Source organism: Drosophila subpulchrella, chromosome 3R (genome assembly GCF_014743375.2).
Source record: "Drosophila subpulchrella strain 33 F10 #4 breed RU33 chromosome 3R, RU_Dsub_v1.1 Primary Assembly, whole genome shotgun sequence".
NCBI lineage: Eukaryota > Metazoa > Arthropoda > Insecta > Diptera > Drosophilidae > Drosophila > Drosophila subpulchrella.
The window spans coordinates 11160389-11183097 of record NC_050609.1 but is presented as its reverse complement, the minus strand read 5'-3'; the positions used below and the strand labels follow the sequence as shown (position 1 = coordinate 11183097).

Genomic DNA, 22709 nt, shown 5'->3' with positions numbered 1-22709 from the left:
TCAATTAGGGTGACTACCACAAAACAGGCTTATTGTGAAAAAAAACAAAAGGCAAACGCTTTCCGCTACTAAAATATTTCGAATGCTGTTAGCAGAGCTTTTGAGAGAAGATCGAGAGAAACCTACCAAAAGCTCCTCACTGATATAATAAAATCTAATTCTCAGTTTTCGCCACTCATCGCAACACCGTCAAACGAGGCGTATACGTGTTCAGTGCATTTTAATAATAATAATTCCGATTATCTACAATGGCTGCTGGTAAAATACCCGATTGGGTCAATGCAGATATTTTTGAGGATGTTCTCCAATCCACTGTGAAGGGGTACTCAAAGGTCAGGAACTTTAAGGCGGAAAGTGGTTCCGCTGCGGGTGACAACTACGCCACCATAATGCTCCGAGCTTACATCGAAGTGGAGCTGCAAGGTATTTTGGGGGGATAGTTCGCAGGGAGCTTTATTGATTCCGCAAATCTATCCTACAGATGGTACAATCAAACAGGTGTCTTACATGGTAAAGCTGCCACATCAGCTGGAGGTGTACAAGGAAATGATGAAGCACACAAATATCTTTGAAATCGAGCGCACCATGTACAATGAGGTTGTTCCCGAGATGGAGGCTCTTTACAAGGCGGCGGGGGTAGAGGTAACTTTTGGAGCCAAGAGCTACGATCTGAAGAATGCCAAAAGCGAATACATAGCTCTGGAGGATCTGTGCGTAAAAGGATTCAAAAACGCCAATCGTCTCGAGGGACTCGATCAAGCCCACACGGAAAGGGTTCTCCGGAAGTTGGCCCAATGGCATGCTGCGACCGCCGTGAGAGTAGCCACCAAGGGCCAGTACCCGGAAATCGTTCTGAAGGGATTCTTCAAGGAGGAAAACAAGCCGATGATGAATGAAATGATGAATGGCATGGGACAGATATTCCTCAAATGCTGTGCCACATACGAAGGCAACGAGGCGTACATAGACAAAGTGGTAAGTTGATTACAACTTCGTAATAAATTTGTTTTATAGACGTCCTCATCCAAACCCATTCAGAAAGCTCTAAAGCCAGTGGTAATAGATGAAATGTTCAAGTTGGGCGAAGTCGATCCTACCGACTTTAATGTTCTAAACCACGGCGACTCCTGGTCAAATAACATTATGTTTCAGTACGATGAGTTCGGAAAAATAAAGGAAGTGTATATGGTGGACTATCAGGTCTCGAAGTACGGATCTGTTGCCCAGGATCTGCTCTACTTTCTGATTTCTTCCACCAAGCTAGAAGACAAGCTAAGCAAATTCGATTACTATGTTAAGGTGTACCATGATAATCTGGTGGAGCACCTAAGAATACTGAAATATTCCAAACCACTGCCCAGTCTGCGAGACATTCACAAGGTGTTGTTTAGATATGGACTTTTTGGTATGTATATCCTGGATTTGCCTTCAAGAGCTAATATAATAACAATAAAATACCATTTTCCAGCCTACTCCGTGGCCACAGGGGTAATGGCAGCTGTTCTTGTTGATCCAACAGAAAGCGCCAGTTTTGAGAACTTTATTGGCGACTCTGCCGAGGGAGCGGACTTCCAGATGCAAATGTACAATAACCCCCGCTACCGAAAACACATTCAGGTAATCCTACCCTGGCTGCTTAATCGCGGTGCCCTGGATATCAATTAGGAAATTGTCTCTACTCATATTGTGATAAGATCCTATAACCCGATTCCCTAACCCATTCCGCTTAAAAGTATTAAACTAAATAAAATAAAACAAATAACAAACAAATATACTTATTAAAATGATAAGGGGAAAACAATTAATTTATATTACATTAATGGCCATAATCGTTTGTTTTTAATATTTCTTTTGTGAAACATGTTTTGCTATAAAAACGAATTGTTAATTTATTTTTTATTAATTAAAGAGTAATCAATGTTTGCGCAATTTACTTATTTTCTTTGACCTTATGATGGATCTTAAGTATGCCCCATTATAATGGTCATTGTTCCGAAACATTCAAAGATATATTTATTAATATATGTGTATGAGTATGTACGTACAAATTTGATCAAGTCGCGAAATTAACAACAGAATCAGATAAAGTGGAATTAGAAAAGCTTGCTCGGGAAAACAGAGAAAAAGCCCGCTTGTTTTACGAACTCAATTATAAAAGCTTCCCAACAGATATAAAACTACTGATCCTCCCCCTGACTGGCCTCAGTCCACTCATTCCGTCACAACTAGGCGTATACGTGATTTACGCTTTATAGAAGAGCAAATAACGACTATCTATAATGGCGACCAGTAAAATTCCCGATTGGATAACTGCAGAATTGTTCGAAGATGTACTCAAGGCGAATGTGGAGGGCTACTCGAAAGTCAAGACCTTCAAGGCGGACATAGGATCTGCGGCAGGTGAAAACTATGCCACCATTATGCTGCGAGTTAACATCGAAGTTGAGCTAAAGGGTAAGTCGGTGGGGTTAAAGTCCGAGAAAAATGGCTGATTTCCACCCCCCAGATGGCAAAACGAAACCGGTTTCGTACATGGTAAAATTGCCCCACCAACTGGAGGTGTACCAGGAAATGATGAAGAAAACAAACATCTTTGACATCGAGCGCTCAATGTACAATGAGGTTGTTCCTGAGATGGCTGCTCTTTATAAGGAAGTGGGAGTGGATATCACTTTTGGCGCCAAGAGCTACGATCTCAAGAATGCCAAGACTGACTATGTTGCCTTGGAGGATCTAGGAACAAAGGGATTTAAGAATGCCAACCGACTGGAAGGACTCGATCAAACTCACACGGAGAGAGTGCTCCTAAAGTTGGCCCAATGGCATGCTGCATCTGCCGTGCGAGTGGCCACCAAAGGACCTTATTCTGACGTCCTTGTGCAAGGCTTTTTCAAAGAAGACACCCGTCCGATGATGACTGAAATGATGAAAGGAATGGGCGCAAATTTTGTAAAAAGCTGTGTTACCTACAAAGGTTATGAAATTTTTATAGACAAAGTGGTAAGTAGTAAATACTTGAAGTGCCCAATAGACGTCGTAATTCTTTTATTTGTTCCCTGTCTACTAGAAAGCCCTGCAGCCTGTTTTCGTCGATAAGCTTTTCGAGTTTGCCAAAGTAGACCCCACAGAATTTAATGTACTGAACCACGGAGATTCCTGGTCGAATAATATTATGTTCCAGTATGATGCATTCGGAAAAATTAAGGAGGTGTATTTGGTCGATTATCAGATACCCAAATACGGAACTGTGGCCCAGGACCTCCAATACTTCTTGCTCTCGTCTACAAAGTTTGAGGATAAGCTCACAAAATTCGATTACTATATTAAGGTTTACCATGAGTACCTGGTTGAGCACCTGAAGATTCTGAAATACTCAAAACCCATTCCCAGCCTGAGAGACATTCATTTGGCGCTTTTCAAATACGGATTTTTCGGTAAGTAGTTACGGGGCTTCAATGCTACAACTGACCATTAAAATTGTGAAATTCCTACCAAATCCACTAGGCTACTCCGTAGTAACGGGTGTCATGGCCGCCGTTCTTCTGGATCCCACGGACTCTGCCAGTTTTGAGAACTTTATGGGCGATACTGAAGCGGGAGTGGACTTCCAGATGCAACTTTATAACAGTCCTCGGTACCGCAAGCACATCCAAGCGATTATGCCCTGGCTACTAAATCGTGGCTCCTTGGATATCTAGGACACCGAACTAAATAAATTCCAATGAACAATGAACAATCGAAATTGATTCAGAATAAAGTGCAATCCCATGATAGTCTTATCTCTATGTGCGATAATGGCAACGAGTAAACGTAAAACTTTGAACAATAAACGAAATTCAATCATTTTGCAAAAGTCACCATGATAAAGTGTATTTCTATAGGGAAAACGGATATGATAACGACATAGGGGGTAAGCAAACCTGACTCATAAAACAAGGTGGATGGAAGGTATAAGAATATGACTTATATGGGCATAAACAAATAACCATAGCAAAACAAAACGAAAGACGACCAAAAGCAAACTTGCAGCTTTTATACAAAAAGCTTACGTCTGAAATGCGTAGATAAGTAGAATGAGTGTCATAAAACGTATTCCACATAAGGTAGTAAGCGAAAACGATAGCAAAACAAATCCGAAAATGAAGGCCCAGAGCGTATCTCCATTAGTAGTCTGTATATTTTGTTTACTCACAGAAAAAACAATTTTTAATAGTGTTCAACAAGTGGGTTTTATTATTTTCTAAAATACTGCGATGTCAGCCTAAAAATTAGTTTTATGGAAGGGTTTAGCCAAACTAATATGGTATACAACATATTGCACATAGGAGATAAGGAGCAATTAAAAGTGTCTGTGGGGATCGAGATAATGTATATCTCGCCCACCACAGATCTAAACCAACCGTATTTAAATGAAGATACCCGTAACGCAAGTTCTCAGTAAGTGATATCAAGTCCAGTAGATCTTCTAAAAATGCCGCCACAGACGAAGGACGAAGAGATTTCCCAGAGGGAAGTCCAAATTCCGGACTGGGTAAAACCGGAAGCATTTCAGGATCTACTTAAAAATGAAGTCAAGGATTACAAAGAAACTAAGGCTCTGAGAGCCAAAGCAGGAGTCGCTGCTGGCGAGAACTATGCCACCATAATGCTCAGAGTAGAACTGGATGTTGAGACGAAAGGTTAGATCTTTTTTCCGGCAGTTTCATAAGTTATCAAAAAAAATCAATTTTATAGACAAGTCGAAAGTTACCAAAGCATTCATGTTGAAAACACCCCACAATTCTGAGGCTTATCGCAGACTTCTTGATAAAACAAACATCTTTGATGTGGAGCGTGGAATGTATCTGGAAGTGGTTCCTGAATTGGAGCAACTTTATCGCGATGTGGGCTTGGAGGTTAAGTTTGGAGCAGAAGCCTACGAGATAAAAACCAACGAAAACTATGTCCTGCTGGAGGACCTCAGGCCTCGTGGATTCAAAAATTCTGATCGGCTCCAAGGATTAGACCAGGTTCATACAGAAAACGTGCTAAGGAAATTCGCTCAATGGCATGCGGCTTCCGCAGTTCGCGTCGACCTCAAAGGACCCTACAACGAAAAGTATACAGAAGGTCTTTTTAAATCGGATGCAATTTTGGATGCTTTTTGCATTCGCAGTGCTAAAAACTTGATACAAAATATCGATCAGATCAAAGGACATGAGGCTTACATTAAGGATTTGGTAAGTTAACATGCACTTTAGTACCTAGGTATAGATCTGGTTTTATCTTCCGATCCTTATCAACAGCACAGCGTCTCAGAAAAGTTATTTGATGTGGTGAATGATATGAGAGTACCAAAATCCGACGAATTCAATGCCCTGAACCACGGCGATGGCTGGTCTAATAACATTATGTTCCAGTACAACGACAAGAACGAGATATTAAATACTTATTTCGTTGACCTGCAAATCCCCAAATGGGGAACAGTTGCTCAGGACCTGTATTACTTTTTGATTTCGTCAACTAGCCTAGACATCAAAACAGTGAAGTTCGATTACTTCATTTGGTTCTACTACTCGGAACTGGTCAAGCATCTAAAAATTTTGAATTATTCAAAGACATTGCCTACCTTAAGGAATATTCGCGATGCCCTTAACAAATATAGTGGATGGGGTAAGTAGTCGTATCTTAGATAAAAGCTTACAGTTTTATAATTAACTCCACATTACAGCCTTCATCTGCTCTGCATGCGTAATGGGATACGTGCTTCTAGATCCCACAGAAGAAGCTGACTTCGATAAAATTATTTCAACGGAAGACTCAAGCTTTACAAATGCAATTTATACTAACCCCAGATACCGCAGGCATATGGAAGTCTTATTACCATGGCTGCAGCACCAAGGGGCCCTAGAGTAGATTGAAAATGTTGCCTACAAATACAATACAAATTTACAAATGAATTGTCTTCAAGAAATTAAGAAATCAACTTTATTCGCACAAAGAGCATTTAATAAATTTTCCCTTTTAAAAATGTAATATTTTATATTAAAATAAAAACAATAAAAATGTATTTTGTTCGGCAATGAATATGTATATACAGCTTTCAGCCTAACTATTTCGTAAGAAATTTTTTATCAAGTGACAAAGTGATAATATGTACAATGTACATATGTATAATAGGGCCAATTTGAGTCTTTCGTATCAGAGATTTTTGGACACTCAATAGTGTCACATTGACACATATGTGTGTAAATATGATCATATTGATGACGATTTTTTGTTGGGTGCAGATGCTGGCAACGACCCCGATAAAACTGGAAACCCCTTAGCCTAAATTTTTAAATAAATAAATAAAAAAATTAAATAAAACAAAAATTATATTTGCTCCTCAAAAAAGCGCTCAAGAGGTGCTGAACGTGTGCTTTTACTGCTGCTCAAAAAAGCACTCAAAAGGTGCTGAACGTGTGCTTTCTCTGCTGCTCAAAAAAGCGCTCAAAAGCGCTTCATGTGTGCTGCAGTTTCAAATTGAGCGCTCATAGAGCGGTCAGTGATGAACTTTTTTAAGTGATAAAGTGCCCAATAAGCAACTATGTAACTTAACTTTTTTTATGAATGTAAGCAGCTACTGGGTGTAAGTGTATTTCAACCAAAAAAGTAAATAGAACGAATCCAACGCACAAACGAATTCAACAGTTTTACAAAAATCCATTTCGAAAGCTTAGGGAGAAGCCAGTAAAAAAGAATTGGTTTATATTCTTACATACATATGTACGAAATATTGATTCGGCGCTAGTTTTGGAGCAGTTCGATCTCAAAATCAAAGACGCAAAATCAAAGACGCAATAGTGGCTCTGGTCTATATGTACGTTAATAATTAAAATCCAAAGACAAAACCTAACAGAAACCAAAGGCGAACTCAAAAACTTTAACTCTAACTCGACGGACTTCAAAATCGCCTGGGGAACACTTTCAAATACTTCTGAAAATTATTTTTTTTCAAAATGTATGGTATAGTGATAATTGAGTATTAAATGAATAGATTGTTTTGTTTGTTTAATTTGTTTACTAGCAAAAGTTTAAAATGTGCATGCTTCACATCGAACACAACATAACAAATAGCAAAAAGACTTTTTTAAAATTTACATTAAAGACAAGGAAGAACGCTATAGTCGAGTACGTCGATTACATTTTTTGAGTTATATGATATGATATGATATGAGTTATATTTACACAACGAAAAACGTAGACATAAATAAAACGTTAGAAGCGATAAAAATCATTAATTTATATTTAAATAACATTAATTAAACCGAAATCACAGCATAAAGCATAAAATTACATATTAGTTTAGTTTAAAGCGGCCTTCAAACCTTTGGCTGAAACGCAAACAAATGATTAATGTATAAAATAAAAGGTAAAGTAATAATATTATGTTGTTAATGTTTAAAAAACCTTGTTAAAAATAATATTTTTAAGTTAAATATAATTTCTGAAAAAATAGCAAAGAAATTTTCACCAAAAATAATTGGCAACTTTATGAAAGTGAAATTTTGATTTATGGCCCAAAAGTTTGGGCCGACCAATATTGACCCACAAAAGGCAGCCGGGCGCAATAAAATTCCAATGACCAATTGCGTTTAGAAATTGGGTGTCGCGCCCTGCATAAAATGCCACCAATTATTGTGAATTGGGGATCGTTTCATAAGTACGGCTTATTATCATCGAAGGGCTTTCGGTGCATGGAAACAAGTGGCGAGCAAACAGAAATTGGGCCTACTATCATGACTTCATTGGTAATGGAAAGTACATCCACTCGATATTAGCTCACATACCAACTGGCCCACATTACTATTAAATGTAGATTGCAACAAATTTTAAGTTTTTCATACATAGCATCCAATTTCAAATTTCACACTTAAGAAAACCTACCTTTTTTTACCACAATTTCAATGGTAATGCTGATACTGATGATGCTTTTACAAATTTACTAAAATATATATGTATATTTGTATATTAAAATTTGAAACCTTGTGTTTTTTGATTAACAATACCCAGAAATAGCCGTAGAAAGATAGCTGAGAAAAACGTTGGTGTTTTTAGCTATTTAAAATAAAATGTATCAACTATATTTAATTAAACATTGATTTAAATATAAATGTATTATTTTTTATGCTTCAAGTTGATTTATATGTTTCATATTAAATCATACAGTATGAATGTTGAGTATTTTGTATTTTTTTATTTTAATAAGCAGGTACGTCTTCATAGTATTCTTCCTTATAACTATTTTACACTATTCCTCTTTTTGTTTGTAATCTTCAACCAATTTTCTTCAGAAGTCTCTAAAACATGTCTGCTATTCCCACTGTGCCTGCCGCATTTCATAATGTCAATCGATGGCTTTGCTCCTGTTTGCTGCCTCTGCCGCCGGCCAGAGCGAAAAAAAGAGCAATGCCTGGCAACAGGTGGCAGGCCATCTCATGATCATGTGCGCCTGGTCCGCATTGCTTTTTAAGGTAAAGAGCGACTGCTGACGCGCGACAACGAGTTCGCTGCCTAAGTCTTTTGTTTGGCGATGCCCGCTTCTTTCCTTTCCTTTCTTTTTCTTTTCTTTCTTTTGCCGGCCAAGAACAGTCAATGGCAAAACACTTTCGTTGCGATTAATCGGCCAATTGCTGGCAATTCATGTTGCTGCTGCTGGTCGCGTGCTGCGTTTTGGCCTTTGCAAACTAGTTTCATGAAAATCCGACCACTTTCTTCAGTGCTCGGTGCGCAGTGCCCACTTCCAATGCGAGTCTTCGTCACATTCCAGTGGAACTCCAACGGTTTGGCACATGGTTTTTGTCCGTTACCAACTACCAGCTAACACTCAGTTGTCTTCGCGACTTGAACAGGTGCGGACGTCGTAGCTTCTCGATTTTCGAATCGATTTTCGAATCTCTTTTTTGAATTCTTCTGTGCGTGCAGTTGGAAAATAAGAAGAAAGCGCCGCGGCGCTCGCTGACATGAAGTTAATTGATGTGATTATATACCTAATTGCCATTTTGATCTTCATCTATTTGCTGCTGGAGTAGCAGAAGAAGCCAAAAGTCACTCGACATTTGCCCAGAGCTTTCTACAAGCAATAAAACAACGAAACTCAGCATTAATCCGATCCGAAACAAGATGAGGGTAAGTGAATCACGCGGCGATCGCAAGTTTGTTGGCCACAATTAGCGGTTATTAAAAAGTCTCTCACTGCGTTCGCAACACAAAAAAGAAATGGCTATAATTTCAATGCAAATGCAATGGCATTTCATTTGCTCGCCGATCAATGACTTCAGGCAGAGTTTCAGATTCAGATTCAGATTGAAATTCACCTTCACCTGCAAATCCAATTACAATCGCTGCACAGCACAATGCAGTTGCATCTTCTTCAATTGAATTGCCGCCTGAAGTCGTCGGAATATTTGACAAATTGTAATGTGGCCGGCAAAGCGAGCACTTTCATTTGCAATGAGAGCACTTGATGCGCCGAGTTTCGCCAAGATCCAGACAATGGATGGCTTTGGCTTTGCTTTACGTGCACCAATTACACTGGCCTGCTCGCCTGCATTTGCCTCAATGTGCAGCGGGCTTGAAAATAAAATGCTTGCCGCTAAAATAAAAGTTGCATTTCGAGTTGCAATTTGGGTTAACCACACCGTTGTTTATGGTCGTCGCAGCGGCGACAGGCCGCTGATCAATAGTTCCGCTTAGGCCGTTAGGAAAATCCTTTGTCAAGTTCAATGGTCTCGCTGGCCAAGCCCAGAGGAAACCCGAAATTATGCGAATTCCATTTGGGCTTTCGTTGAACGAGTTGCTGCCAGCCAGGGTTTTCAGCTTAGGCAGCTCGGCATCCGTCTCCTGGCTCAGTTCATTCACCAGGGGCACTGGCATTTGCATATGATTATGCATATTGTAAAGGCGACAAACTAACTAACCACTCTATAAACAATAAGCCACCAATTACCTAGCCCCCAATTACCTTGCTCCCAGCCGTTGCAGTTGCAGTTGCAATCGGCCATCGGCAGTCGGCAATCCGTCCTCTTTGGCAATCCGTTTAAGCAAACGCAGCACGTAATCAATAACTATACGTATTGGACTCGCTTAGGCATTTCACCTGTTGATTGACGTCTGGCTAACGGCAACACACAATGGCAATGCGCATTGTCATTGCCGACGCTCCGGTGGAGAGGAGTGGAGCTGCCCAGGTGAAATTGCCATGTCCAGTTGCTGCCACAAATTACTGACTTCCCCTTCGGTCGACCAAGACCCAAACCATCCAGGCAGAGAGTTGCGACTCCCTACTTTTATGGGAATACTATATGAAAACGAATTTTAATTATACTTAAGATGATCTTTAAAAGTATAATGGCAACGGAGAATTTTAAATATTTTTAACTTCTAAAGTTTAGAAGTTAAACCATGAAAACATAGTAAAATATTCGCCTTTAACTTTAATTGTTGGACTTTATGGCAATTTTTTTATAAACTAGAACAATTTTTTAGTCCCCACAAATTCATAAAATTTTTTTTCATAAGTTCATTTTTAAATATAGGTCGAATATTTTTGTGTGTTCTGTACTTCCAATCCAACTAAAACTTTCTTTAGTATGCATTTCATCATTAAAATTATTTGTCTATAAAATTTTCTTTACATTTTTTTGTTAATATATATTCAGTACATATAACCAATATTATTTTCAGACAAATTGAATTAAGCCTTATTTTGGCTTCTAAGCATTTGTATTTAGTGCCAAATAGCGTCTTATATTAATTATATATAAATATATATTTTTTAATACTTACAGTAAAATTCAGATAATTACTCAAACATTGCCATTAAATAGAAATTACAATTTTACTGGTCTAACAATAAACAAAGCATATTGAAAAAGTCACAAACTGAGTCAACAAAGCTTTATACCCTATCGAAAACGTAAACAACGCACAAGAGTAGCAATTACAGAACGCAGACATTTCGATATTCGACTTTTCACTTTCATTCTACGGCATTGCGGACTGAAAGTTTAATCAGCCATCGAAGCGGGGAAAATGGGCAAGATATTATGGCATACCGTATAAATATATACTCGTATATAATTATAAATACGTACTCGCACAAGTGAAGATAGTTTGATGGCTCGTTTGCTTAAGCAGCTTTGGTTAAGTAGTCAGCGGCAGGCGACGACGTGATAAAATTTTAGAAAACCGCCAATTTGTTCAAATTAAGGCCATTACAGTTTTGTTGCTGTCCACCGATTACAAGGCCCTCCCCTTTCCCCTGGGCCGGACTTAGAAAGTTTTTATTTCTTTCGGTGTTTTGTTCGATGTACGCGTAATTAAGTTTTTGATTTAATGGACTTTGACATTTTTCCCGCTTCCTCCTCCTCAGCCTTTCCTGCTGCTGGCCCTGATCTTGGCGCTGGCCAACTGTGAACAGCGTCCCCTGGTCTTCACCAACTGGCCGCCCAAGAGCGCCAAGCAGCTAAGTCGTCCCGCTGCCGTGGGATCCCCTGGAGGAGCTGGTCCGCCAGGCAAACAGCGCACCCTCGTCGTCCAAATACGCAGCGATCAGCCGGTGCCCTTGGTACTGAAGGGTCGCCCTGGTCATGGCCCCCACACTCATGCCCATGCCCACACCCATGCCGCCCACCTGGCCCATCCGCACTCCGTGCATCCGCATGTCCTGTCTCACGCCCACTCGCACGCCCACCTGCACTCGCATCCCCTGATGCATGTGCCCCAGCATCAGTACCAACATCTGAGAGGTCCTCCTCGTCCCATCAAGCTGAGCGGTCCATCTCCAGTCTATCTGAAACCCTCTGGAGCCCTGCGGAAGCCCCTGAAGATCAAGCTGAACAATGTCAAGCCCAAGGCGAAACCCACTTTCGGATACGACAAGCCCTTCAAGTACGAGAAGCCCTCGGCTGTGAGCTACAGCGAGCTGCAGAATCTGCCGGTAAGTTGAGTCCATAAGAGATTTATAAGGGCGGAAATCCAAGAGATCAAACTGGGTCCATTTTATGTTTTAAATCGGTTTATTCTAAACTTTTTTAATTTTATATACTTAATTGAATGGGTGTTTTTTTACCAGCTTCTTCTTTATTTAAATTGCTTAATTGTATTGTATGTATAATACAAAAATAAGTAAATCAATATTAATTGGATATTATATTGTTATTTTATAATATTCATTAATGATACTCGAAAATGTTAATTTGATTAAAGTTCTGGTATGAAATATATAAATTTTTGATACTTTAAAATGTTAGCTTATTAATTATAAATTCATTTATTATTAGCTTCTTGTTCTGTTTGCATATGTATCCCAAAAAGATAGCAAGCGATCAGTCAGAAAAGGCGAAAAAATTACATTTATGTAAATTAATATAAACTTAATTTTTTAAATATCTTGCATTTTTTAATATGAATGATCTATCTATAGCTTATAACGTTTTTAACTAAAGTACTTAACTAAATTTAGTCAATACAAAGCCATTCAAACTTTGAATTTTAAAGTCTTACCCCTTGGGAACTATTATTCTACATTTTGCACACCCGCACCAAACATCAAAACATATAACATGAATCCAAACATGCCGATCCCCCACAGCTGGACACGCACAACAACTTCAACACCGAGCACTTTGCACCCATTTACACGGTTCCCGCACCGAACCTGGCCGACAACCACCTGGATGTGGAGGAGGGTCACCTCGACTCCTCCTACCTGTACACGCCCCCCTCCCAGACCCCGCCCCCAGCCGCCCGTCCCCAGACATACTTGCCGCCGAAGTACAGTGTGCATGAGGACGAGACGAATGACCAAACCATCCGCGATCCCATTTCGGGCTCGCAGAAACTATTTGCCCCAGATCCGGATCCCTCGCTGCCCACCACTAAGATTCGTCCAGCAACCGAGTCGTTCAATACTCCAAGCAACAACAAGCCGCTGCCAGCCGACGTCCAGAGCAATCATCTGCCCGCCCAGCCACTGGTACAGATTGTGGGAGCACAGGCAGCAGCTCAAACAGCGCCGGAGATCTATCCCATTCAGTATGCCCAACCGGCTGTCCAGTCGCAGTCCTTCATCGCCGCCATTCCGGCTGCCCACATCCCCATCTACAATCCCACGTACCTCGTGACGCAGTCCAACCAGCTCTACTCGGCACACAAGCAGCAACTTTTCAAGCCCAGCTCGGAACCGGTGGTGGAGTCGGGCTACGTGAACGCCGATCTCACCCAGGAGGTGGCCAGCAACGGGCAGATCCTGCAGGCGGCAAAGGATCCGCATCACAACATCCATCCCGTGCTGGACTCAGCGCCTCAATACGCTGCTCTGATTGCCGCTCCGGCTTTGGGTGATCCTGGTGAGGGTGCCTACGAGACGGCCTCCTTCCATCTGCCCAACGTGGCTTCGGCGGTCACAGCCTCCGTTCCGGAGGGCGGCTTCGTGGTGTCCAACTTCTATGGTCACGCCCACGACTCGTCGCAGTTGCTACAAGCCTACGCAGAAGAGGAGGCACGCCGCCAGCAACTGGAGACAGAACATGCTGCCATCGAGCTGCAGAAGCAGCAACAGCTTCATCTCGAGGAACTGAAGGCACAGGCCCAGGAGCAGCAGCAGCAACATCAATTCCATCTGGAGGAGCTGAGGGCCCAGGCGCAGTACCAGCAGCAGCAACAACAGCAGTTCGAGGAGTTGCAGGCCCAGGCACAGGAGCAACACCTGCAACAGCAACACCAGCAGCAACAGCTGCAACTGTTGCAGCAGCAACATCAGCAGTTGCAGCAGCCGGTGCAACATCATCCGCAGCAGCAACAGGTGCAACACCAGCAACAGCAACAGGTGCAGCATCAGCAGCAGCAACAGGTTGCCCAGGATCCAGCAGCAAGTGCCTTCGAGGAGCACCAGCGACTGGTGCAGCAGCAATTGGGCGCCAATACGCCACTTCGCATCTTTGTGCCCGATGAGGAGGCCTCCGAATCGGTAAGTTGATGGATCCCTAATGAATCTTCCATGTAACTTTAATTGGGAACTTTAACTTTACAGCGGTTACAAAAACGTTCGGATGACCTGAAGAAGGGCACTGTGGAGGATGTGCCCAGTGCGGGTCTGATTGAGAGCGACAGCGAGGAGTCAGCCAAAGATTTGTTCGAGGTCTCCACCTCCGTCGAAGTGGCCGGCGAGCATCTCACGGCCAGCAGTAATTAGTTAAGGCACATTAAGTCTTCGACGCTGTTCAAAAATATTTATTTACACACTCATTTGTAAAAAACGCATTCATGTAGCGAGCAGTCGGTAGTTTAATAAAAATAACCATTAATTTATTCAAATATTTGGGGAAGTTGATTTTGAATTCCTATAAAAGCGGTTATGTGTCGATTAAGTTGACTTATCGATTGTAAACTCTGGTCACACTTAAGCAAATGTATCGAAAGGTATCGATGAACGATAGGTTCGGACAACAATAACAACGAAAAAACACATTTTAGCACGATTTTGTTGTGGTCCTAAGAATTTCCGTGATTTCTCAAAGAATTAAATCCCGCTACGCAAGATGATTATTCCAATCCGTTGTTTTACCTGCGGCAAGGTCATTGGCAACAAGTGGGAGTCTTATTTGGGTCTCCTGCAGGCGGAATACACGGAAGGGTAAGTCACGCGGGAAGCCTCCTGTTCACTCCAAGTTTCACCATATTTATTATATTAATCAATTCCAGAGATGCCCTTGATGCGTTGGGTCTGAAGAGGTACTGCTGCCGTCGCATGCTCCTGGGACACGTGGATCTCATCGAGAAACTGCTCAACTACGCTCCGCTGGAGAAGTAAACCGGGTTAATGGTACATCCACATTGGACTCGGGAATAAAAACTCTAGATTTTATTGTAAAATTACAAATTAAAGCTTGATGTATAGCCCTAGAAGTTATATTTTAGCCCAAGTTGTTCGCCTCACATCTTGTCCATAAACCAGGGCTGCCCGTTGTTCTCGCGACGCTTGGTGAGGATCTCGCATCCAGTTTCGTTGACCAGGAGCGTCTGCTCGAACTGGGCGGAGAACAAACCGTCGGCGGTAACTGCGGTCCAATCATCTGGCCATGTTTCAGCCTTCTGTACGCCAATAGAGATCATGGGCTCGATGGTGAAGCAGTGTCCCGGGGCCATCACGCCCACAGCGGAGTTCTCTGCAAGGCAATAACTTTAGTAACATCCCAGGTAACCTCATTATCGTATAAACTTACTGGCATAGTGAGGTACATTTGGTGCTGTGTGGAACACGCGGTGAATACCATGTCCGCAATAGCTGCGCACCACACTGAATCCATGGGGAGCCACATACTTCTGGATGACGTTACCAATGTCGCGATACTTCTCCCCCGGACGTACAAACTCGATGGCCTTGCTGAGCGCCTCGTGAGTGACCTGCACCAGCTTCTTGTGCTTCTCCGAGACATTGCCCACGAAGAAGGTCTCGTTGAGATCGCCATGGAAGCCGCGATGGTAGACGGTTACATCGATGTTACAGAGATCTCCATCCTGCAGAGGTCGCTGGTCTGGGATGCCGTGGCAGATCACCTCGTTGACCGAGGTGCAACAGGACTTGGGGAAGTTGTAGTAGTTCAAGGGCGAGGGGTAGCACTCCCGCTCGATGGCGGCCTCGTGGACTAGGCGATCCAGTTCGTCGGTGGTGGTGCCCACCTCCACGCCCTTGGCGCCCTCATCTAGGCATTCCCTTCCCAGTCTTCCGGCTACTCGCATGCCCTCAATCTCCTCGTCGTCCAGAACCTTGATCTTGGTTCCCCGCAGTGCCTCCTCGGAAAGGGATCGTCCAGCGGGATGATCGGCGTAGTCTGGACGCTGAATGGCCTCCGGAACGGTCCGCTTAGGAGTCTGGGGGAATGGACGGAGTTTGCCGGTGAAACGGAACTGCGGCCAGGGGTTGTAGGCGCCATCCTGCCCCGAGGAATTCGAGGCCCCGGCTGAGTTAAAAAATTCCCAAATGTCAGTGATCCAACTCATAACGAACGGAAACTTTCTAGGACTTACCTGCCAAGGCATGGATTGATTTGTGCTCCTTCCAGAATCCTTTAAAGCATGGCTGCGAGCAGAAAAAGGAGCCCTTGATGCCCAGTTTCAGGCACGTGGGGCACTGCAGGGTCGCCTCCTTGCCGCAGTTGGTGGTCTCGCACTTTTGGGTCATTTTATTTTATTAAATAAAAATAAGGAAAATTTTCTTGCCAAAAATAGTTCGACTGGACTTATCGATGGTGCAATCGATAGTCTGCTGTCGATTTGAAAATCACTTATATTATCGATAAGTATATGTCAGTGTTGTATAGCCCCTTTTGTAACGGTTTTTTATTTAAAATTTCAAATTGATTGATAAGAAATTCGGTTTTTAAAACAAAACATAATTTTGTATAAAGATACCTTGATATGCACCTTGAACTGTACTTATTATGTAAAAATTAATATTCATTTATTTAATTTATACCGTTCTTGTCTTTATAAAGTTATTAATTATAATTATATGTATTACATTTTGTTATTAGAAAAACAAAATAAAACACAACTTAATAAAATCTCTTGTTATCCGGAATATTATCTCCACTTACACATATGACAGGGTAGTTAAAATTATAATATAAATGGTTTTTAGGGTGTTTTTCGAAAGATCTTTGATCTCGCTAAGGACACTGGCCCCCACGAAGACTTTGCCTTTGTTTTTGCTCGCGGCCAGTTCAAACGCCGCCGCCTGTTGGGCACTTTCCCGCAGTTGTTCTCGGCGCATGCTCTCGATGGGAACAGTTCGACTCCCTCTATCTGGCTGCTGTGTGCTCTGTTTATGTTCTCAAATCGCGAGCAACTTCGGTCGTGAACGGACGTGCTTTTCGCAGTAAAATCGGAATCGGTATTCGCGAAACAAAAGAATATTGGCAACAAACTTGTTTGAATCAAATGGCCAAACACAAATATCCGCAAAGGGCAGAAGGATAAATTTACCAGCCACCAAAGTGAGTGTGTGTGTTCTTTTTGTTTGGGTTAATTGGTAAACCCAGACTTCTACCTGCAAGGGATGCTTCTACCATATAAACAATATCTGACTATTCAACAAGTGAATCAAGGGTTTTTGCTTCGCTAATCAGCAATTTTGTGCTCGTGATCTTCGCACTCGATTGAATTTCGATTACGATCGTTGTGTGTGCATTTAAAGCGTTATCAGTGTCTGCCCTGATCTTTGGTTTTGCGTTATTAATATTATTCATTTCTCTGGTTTCCCTCGGCCGAACCAACGACAATAAGTAAACACGCTGTTTTTGTTGAGGTTGATGTTGCTGCCGTTCATGTTGCTGCTGTTGCTGCTGCTGCCGCCGCGGATGTTGCTGCCGTCCGTTTCCATTGCTGTTGCTGATAGAAGCGCAGCGTTCAATGGCTATAAATAAAAAACGGCACGCGGTGTGTGCACCAGTGACAATCCCCATTCCCATTCAAGTCCCCCGGCTGCTCCTCCGGATCTTTCGGCACCACCAACATCGCTCGATTTGTGGGTGTTCTGCGTCTTACGCTCACGCTATTATCTCCGCCGTGCGGTTTCCACTTTTCCGCTTTTCCCCAGTTCATCCCGTAAAATCACAGCGTAGATCTCTCGTCAATTGGCAATCTAAAGGCCGCCGGCATAATTAAAATAGAATCTTTACTGATTTCGCTTTGTGTCGGTCGGTATGTGTGTTTCATTTGCAATACGGAACAATCGCGAGTCAAGGTGCCCACGAAAAGCCGCGAAAATAGAAGGGAATTCCTCCCCGGTGGCAACGAACTCGATCTCGCGATCTCGACCCAACTCATCTTGTCTGGCCTTTTATTTATTTATTTCCCCTGTTCCTTGCTGTCTGTGTTGTTTTTTGTTTTGACCAACGATCCTCGATGTTCGACAGCAATTAAAGGTAAGCCAAAAGGGTCCAGAGAGGCAGGCATTAGCCTTAATTGGCTTTGGTTGCTTGGGTTCTTGGTTCTTGCTTCTGGTCTACAGACCTTTTTCATATGCTGCGCATTTTGTTTGTCTGCCCGGTGAATGGATGATGATGGAAATTTATGCGTAGAGAAAGGCGGTAAAATGAAATGGAAAATATGGAATTTTTTTGGGAGGGGTTTTGGGAAGGGGCTGAGATGGGGGTTTGCCCTTAACACTTCCGCTAGTCGGAATATCAACTTCCGGCGGTGGACAATTGTCAGCTGGGGAAGCTTTCGCACAAAAGACGCATATTGATATTGTTACCCAGGTTACTTACGCTCCAATAAGCACACCCACACACATACTTATAGAGAGAAGGGCAGACAGACAGGTCCTTCGTCCTTCGTCCTTGGGAGCCAGCAGAAAACGCATTTTACTCTTGCTCCACTGAGTTGGCCCTTGTCTGGCAAACGTTTTGTGGCAACTTGGCCATTAAGCATTTCGTGTTTAAGCAGCAGGACGACGCAGGACTACCCAGGACGTCCAGGGACAGGACAGCAAGGAATAAAAATTGCCCGCGTATGCATTTCTTAACAACATTTCTCGTTCTGGACACCATCGCCCCCGATCCCCAGCGACAGCATTTCATTTCATATTTTGTGGCAGCCATGCTTTGAATAGAATTCATTTGGATTCCCTTTCCCAGGGCCAGGACGACTCTTCCATTTCCATCTCCTTTTCCCTTGTATTCCCCATCTCGTCCCTGGAACACGCACTTCAGACTGATAGCGCGTGCTTAACAAATTTCTGCTGTATTTTTCGGTTCCTTTTCTCAACTTCCTTTTTGTCATGGCAATGGGGAATTTTCCCGCATTTTTTTGCTGTCGCAGCAGGGTAAAAATTAAAAGCGAATTAAGTTCGAGGAGTGGGTAGCTGTAGCTGTGGCTCGAAGGTGGACAACCGAAGATAACTGCACTTGACGTCGGGTAGGGCACAGGCATTATTAAACCCTAAATTACATGCCGACCAGGTGGGGTGGCGAATCTGCCGAAAAGATTTGAGTTATTTTATGGATATTAGAGAGGGGGCTTTTCGGTAAGGGTGCTGAGTCTACAAAAAATATATAAAATATATTATGTTTCATTTATTGTGAGTAACTTGCAATATGTGAGTCATATCCCCAGTATCAAGTCTTCGGAATTTACCAATATATATATCCAATAGTTATTTTTAAATAATTATGTTACTTACAATGTTCATTTTTTGGAAAATTAAAAAAAATTAAATTGAGTTTTGATAAAAAAAGAATTTGTTATTCAAGTGCCATTACTAAGATTATATTTTCCTAATTCTTTAACATTCTTTTTATATTTTTTCATAAAGATTTTGTTCAGTGCTTATCCTGTGGCAACACAAATATTTTTTCCTATGTAGGCACAACAGCTGACACCATCCTGCTAACAAGCAGCCGTCGCATCCTCAGCCACATCCACATCCCCAACCACATCCTCCAGGTCCTTCAGAACAGCACCCTCTTATAGAAAGTGTCACCCCGCCAGCATCGCAAACTCCACGAGTTATTTCTTCTGTATTTTTACTTCATCTTTTGCCACGCCAGTTTTTTTTTTCCCCCAACCACTCGGTTGTCCCCCAATTTTGGTTGCTATAAAGCAAAGTTAATGATATGTCGCAAGTGCTTGTTTGTCTGTGAGTGGGCGACTGTGGGTGAGTGCCTCCACTTCCACTTGGCTGGATCCTGTCATTCCTTTCCCCCCCCCGCCGTCCATGTGTAATTAATTAAAGTCTAAGCAGATTTTATATTTCACTTACACGCCCCGAACACAGACTAATTTATGTGTATGTCATATTTCTTCTGGTAATTATTATGCCGACAGCGCGTTCGTCTGCAAGATAACTTAATTGGGCCGTTTGGTAAGTAGATATATTTCTAAAGACCCCTGAGTGCTTAGGATAGCTTATAGATGGCCTTCAATTCGTAACAACCCATTGAGCCTTCAAAAGCATCGATTGCCTTTATAGTTGGCCAAAACTCAAGATGGCACCAAAAAACTTTTCATTTTCCGCTCGTCTCTTTCGATTGTTTTCGCTTGCACGCATTTACATGCCAGAAGTTAAGTCGCCAGTTTTCCTCATCGCGGGGGTCTGTTTTTCCAGGGAAATTTGTTGGCCTGCCGCTCCCTTTTTATTTGCCAAATTAAAAGGATTTCGCTCTCTTTTCATATTTGCATTGGGGCTGTTTCACGTTTTTATTCTTTTCACATTTTATCGCCGGCCTGAAGGCTGGCGTTGAGCCCCCCCCGACTGTCGACAATTTTCCCACGCAATCACCATAAAAAGAAATCTTTGCCGCCATATTTCTGCAGCCTCTGCTCCCCGGCAATTGTTATTCATGACCCGAAACAACGGAGGAATGATGGTATGGTATGGTGGGAGATAGGATGCAAAGGTGCGCATCCCAGGGCTCCAATGGGCCGTGTCGGGACCGGAGTTCCCTTGGCCACAGGACGCTCGTCATTCGTCGTTGTTAGTATTAATTATTTCTTAACTTTAGTGCCGCCCCTCTGCCAGCCGAGTTTATAAATAAATCGCAGATTCTCTACGGTATCCTCTCTGTCCAGTGGTTATTTGCATCGTCCTGTTTCTGTTGCAGATTATGACCCCAAAAAAAAAGAGGGGTGGGGGAGTCCTTCGGACGGACTATCTGTCTGCGGGGTATTTTATGGCTGAACTTTATTTACATTCACATACCGAGCTGCTAAATAATCAGGACTCGGCCTCGGCCCACCCACTCATTTCGTTTGTGCTGTGTTGCAGGATACTGGAGGATACTGGGGGATACTGGAGGATACAGGGGTTCAGAAGACGGGATGTGGGATCCAGAATATACCGCCAGTAGGGAAAGTGGGGGGTGGGTGGGGTTTTGGCCATGGCCTGACCCGGCATACAAGGGCCACAGGTGCCAGGCAGCCAAGTTTAATTATTTGCCGTTGGCTTTGGATTCGTTCTGGCTCTGGTGCTGGTCCTGCCCCGGGGTCTCTTCCCTTCGGTGTCCGTGTCCTGACCCCCGACCCCCGACCCCGGACCCCCGACCCCTGGGCCACCATCCTCTTATCCCATCTGTCTGTTTGTTTGCCTGTTTGTTGTTAGTTCAGCCGCCTGGCTGCATTCTGCGCTTGTGAAGCATTTTAAATCGCATAAAAGTCGGCCGCAGCGGCAGCAGCAGTCTGTGTAGACCCCCATTCATTCTACCATTTCGGCTGTCCTAGCCTTTGCGTCAGTAATTGAAATTAAGTTGTTTCCAAATTGAGACTGCTTCTTCCCCTAGGTTCACCCACTTGTTAGCCAAGTCATGGCCTTCCTTCCCGGCCAATGTGCCCTGCATTTCGATGTCCTTGAGTGCGGCGAAAATGGTTCAGAAATGCGAAAAGTCGCAAAGTGCCTCGAAGTGCGCTAAACAACCCGTTTTGGCTGCCGTCCATAGGCCAAAGCCCCACTTCTTTGGAATTCATTTGAGAGCCATTTCAATTCATATCTTTGACTCGGGTAGTTTGCAACTGCAAATGTCAACTGTCAAACGGAGAAAATCAAAATTAGGCAAACAAAGAGCTTCCGGGGACGCAACTGTCAGGATTTGCTCTTGTAGAACACTAAAAACGACGAGATGGGCTGGTTTGGGGTGGTTGATTGTAAGTCTAGTCCCAGTCCAAATCAGAGCCAAAGAAACGAAACGGAACCGCCCCGGCTGGAAAACAAGGATTCCCCAGCCACTTGACGCTTGTCATTGTCAGCTCTTGTAGTTGGAAAGTTGCGAGCACTTGACAAGCCTGATTGATGGCCTCGAAAGGAGCGAGGATGCGGATGCCGGGATACCAGGATATCTGCTAACTGGCACTCTTATCTCATCTAATTAAACTAAAAGTAAATGGCGCGTGCCGTTTGAAATTGACATCTTTAAGCTTTCAAAATGCGAATCAAGGGTCTCTCCACTTCGGGGGATACAAAGTGCACTCAGGTTCACTCGATGGGTCTTGTTTGTTTGTCAGCTATTACGTAGCATTGTTCACATTTGTTTACGCTTCAGATGACCTGGTAGCCTGATAAGAATGCACCTCCAAAAAGCCATGTGGGTGCGATAAGAAATACGGAGGAGGAAGTAGGATGAGGTACGCACAGACAAACAAATGCCATAATGAGCAAAGTGGCTGGAAAATGGCCAAGTTGGTGGCCAGTCAGCTTTCACTTCAGCCAATTAACATACTTTTCAACGATTTTCAATTTGCTGCCAGAGACGTGGCAACAAAGGAGGAAAAAATTGCAGGGGGTGTGTTAAGTAACTTTTCTCCACCTCGCCCCTCGCAGTGCTTATTTAGTTTGGAATTTATCAATTGAATTTTTAATTTCGCTTAAATGAGAAGGCAGCAACAGCACGCCGTCGCCATCATCATCATCATCGTCGTGGTTCGTTCTTTCGTCCTTCTTGCCGTTGGTCCCATGCGGCGTATACGTAATTATGCGAACGTGGATTATGGAAATGGCTGCCGTTTCTCGGGGGTTCCCCATCCCCTCTCAAATAGCTCCTGCTGCTCCTTCTTCGCCGAGTGAAATTAAACGAAATGAAATTAAGAAAATATGTTGCACTCCTTTTGCCTTTCGCTCCGCAACTGTTTTGCTTGGCTGCAAAAACTTTCTGTCCAAGGTTTGCCCGTGGAATTGTTGTCTGTGTGGTGTT

At 42.9% G+C, this 22709-nt stretch overlaps 7 protein-coding genes across 8 annotated transcripts in view; 6 read left to right on the top strand and 1 right to left on the bottom strand.

Annotated features, from left to right (window-relative positions):
• The first annotated feature begins 165 nt into the window (after nt 1–165).
• LOC119555955 lies at nt 166–2190 on the top strand. Of its 2 annotated transcripts, XM_037867680.1 has the most exons (5): nt 166–423; nt 482–975; nt 1039–1405; nt 1469–1617; nt 2170–2190. In XM_037867680.1, the coding sequence occupies exons 1-5, from the start codon at nt 249–251 to the stop codon at nt 2173–2175; spliced, it is 1191 nt and encodes a 396-aa protein (XP_037723608.1). In that variant the 5' UTR covers nt 166–248; the 3' UTR covers nt 2176–2190. The 2 variants fall into 2 exon arrangements, with proteins under 2 accessions (XP_037723608.1, XP_037723600.1); XM_037867672.1 differs by lacking the exon at nt 2170–2190 and having other exon boundaries at nt 1469–1766.
• Nucleotides 2191–2194: 4 nt separating this feature from the next.
• On the top strand, nt 2195–3857 carry LOC119555966. Its single transcript, XM_037867693.1, has 4 exons — nt 2195–2454; nt 2507–3000; nt 3068–3434; nt 3505–3857. The coding sequence occupies exons 1-4, from the start codon at nt 2280–2282 to the stop codon at nt 3696–3698; spliced, it is 1230 nt and encodes a 409-aa protein (XP_037723621.1). The 5' UTR covers nt 2195–2279; the 3' UTR covers nt 3699–3857.
• A 594-nt stretch (nt 3858–4451) lies between these two features.
• On the top strand, nt 4452–6009 carry LOC119555649. The gene is made up of 4 exons (XM_037867213.1): nt 4452–4679; nt 4735–5219; nt 5286–5652; nt 5711–6009. Exons 1-4 carry the CDS (start codon nt 4472–4474, stop codon nt 5893–5895), a joined length of 1245 nt encoding a protein of 414 aa, XP_037723141.1. The 5' UTR covers nt 4452–4471; the 3' UTR covers nt 5896–6009.
• A 2962-nt stretch (nt 6010–8971) lies between these two features.
• Nucleotides 8972–14218, top strand: LOC119558949 (mediator of RNA polymerase II transcription subunit 12). The gene is made up of 4 exons (XM_037872143.1): nt 8972–9150; nt 11396–11962; nt 12617–13993; nt 14057–14218. The coding sequence occupies exons 1-4, from the start codon at nt 9145–9147 to the stop codon at nt 14216–14218; spliced, it is 2112 nt and encodes a 703-aa protein (XP_037728071.1). The 5' UTR covers nt 8972–9144.
• A 247-nt stretch (nt 14219–14465) lies between these two features.
• Nucleotides 14466–14937, top strand: LOC119563289 (DNA-directed RNA polymerases I, II, and III subunit RPABC5). The gene is made up of 2 exons (XM_037876616.1): nt 14466–14659; nt 14728–14937. The coding sequence occupies exons 1-2, from the start codon at nt 14565–14567 to the stop codon at nt 14834–14836; spliced, it is 204 nt and encodes a 67-aa protein (XP_037732544.1). The 5' UTR covers nt 14466–14564; the 3' UTR covers nt 14837–14937.
• Nucleotides 14866–16277, bottom strand: LOC119563288 (methionine aminopeptidase 1). The gene is made up of 3 exons (XM_037876615.1): nt 16054–16277; nt 15249–15986; nt 14866–15191 (listed from the first exon to the last, which is right to left on the bottom strand). Exons 1-3 carry the CDS (start codon nt 16205–16207, stop codon nt 14959–14961), a joined length of 1125 nt encoding a protein of 374 aa, XP_037732543.1. The 5' UTR covers nt 16208–16277; the 3' UTR covers nt 14866–14958.
• A 595-nt stretch (nt 16278–16872) lies between these two features.
• The window catches only part of LOC119551019 (dorsal-ventral patterning protein tolloid), a 29031-nt gene continuing 23194 nt past the window's right edge, over nt 16873–22709 (top strand). The window contains exon 1 of the mRNA XM_037860078.1: nt 16873–17021. The gene's annotated coding sequence lies outside the window, so the exon portion shown is untranslated. The remainder of the gene's footprint in view (nt 17022–22709) is intronic.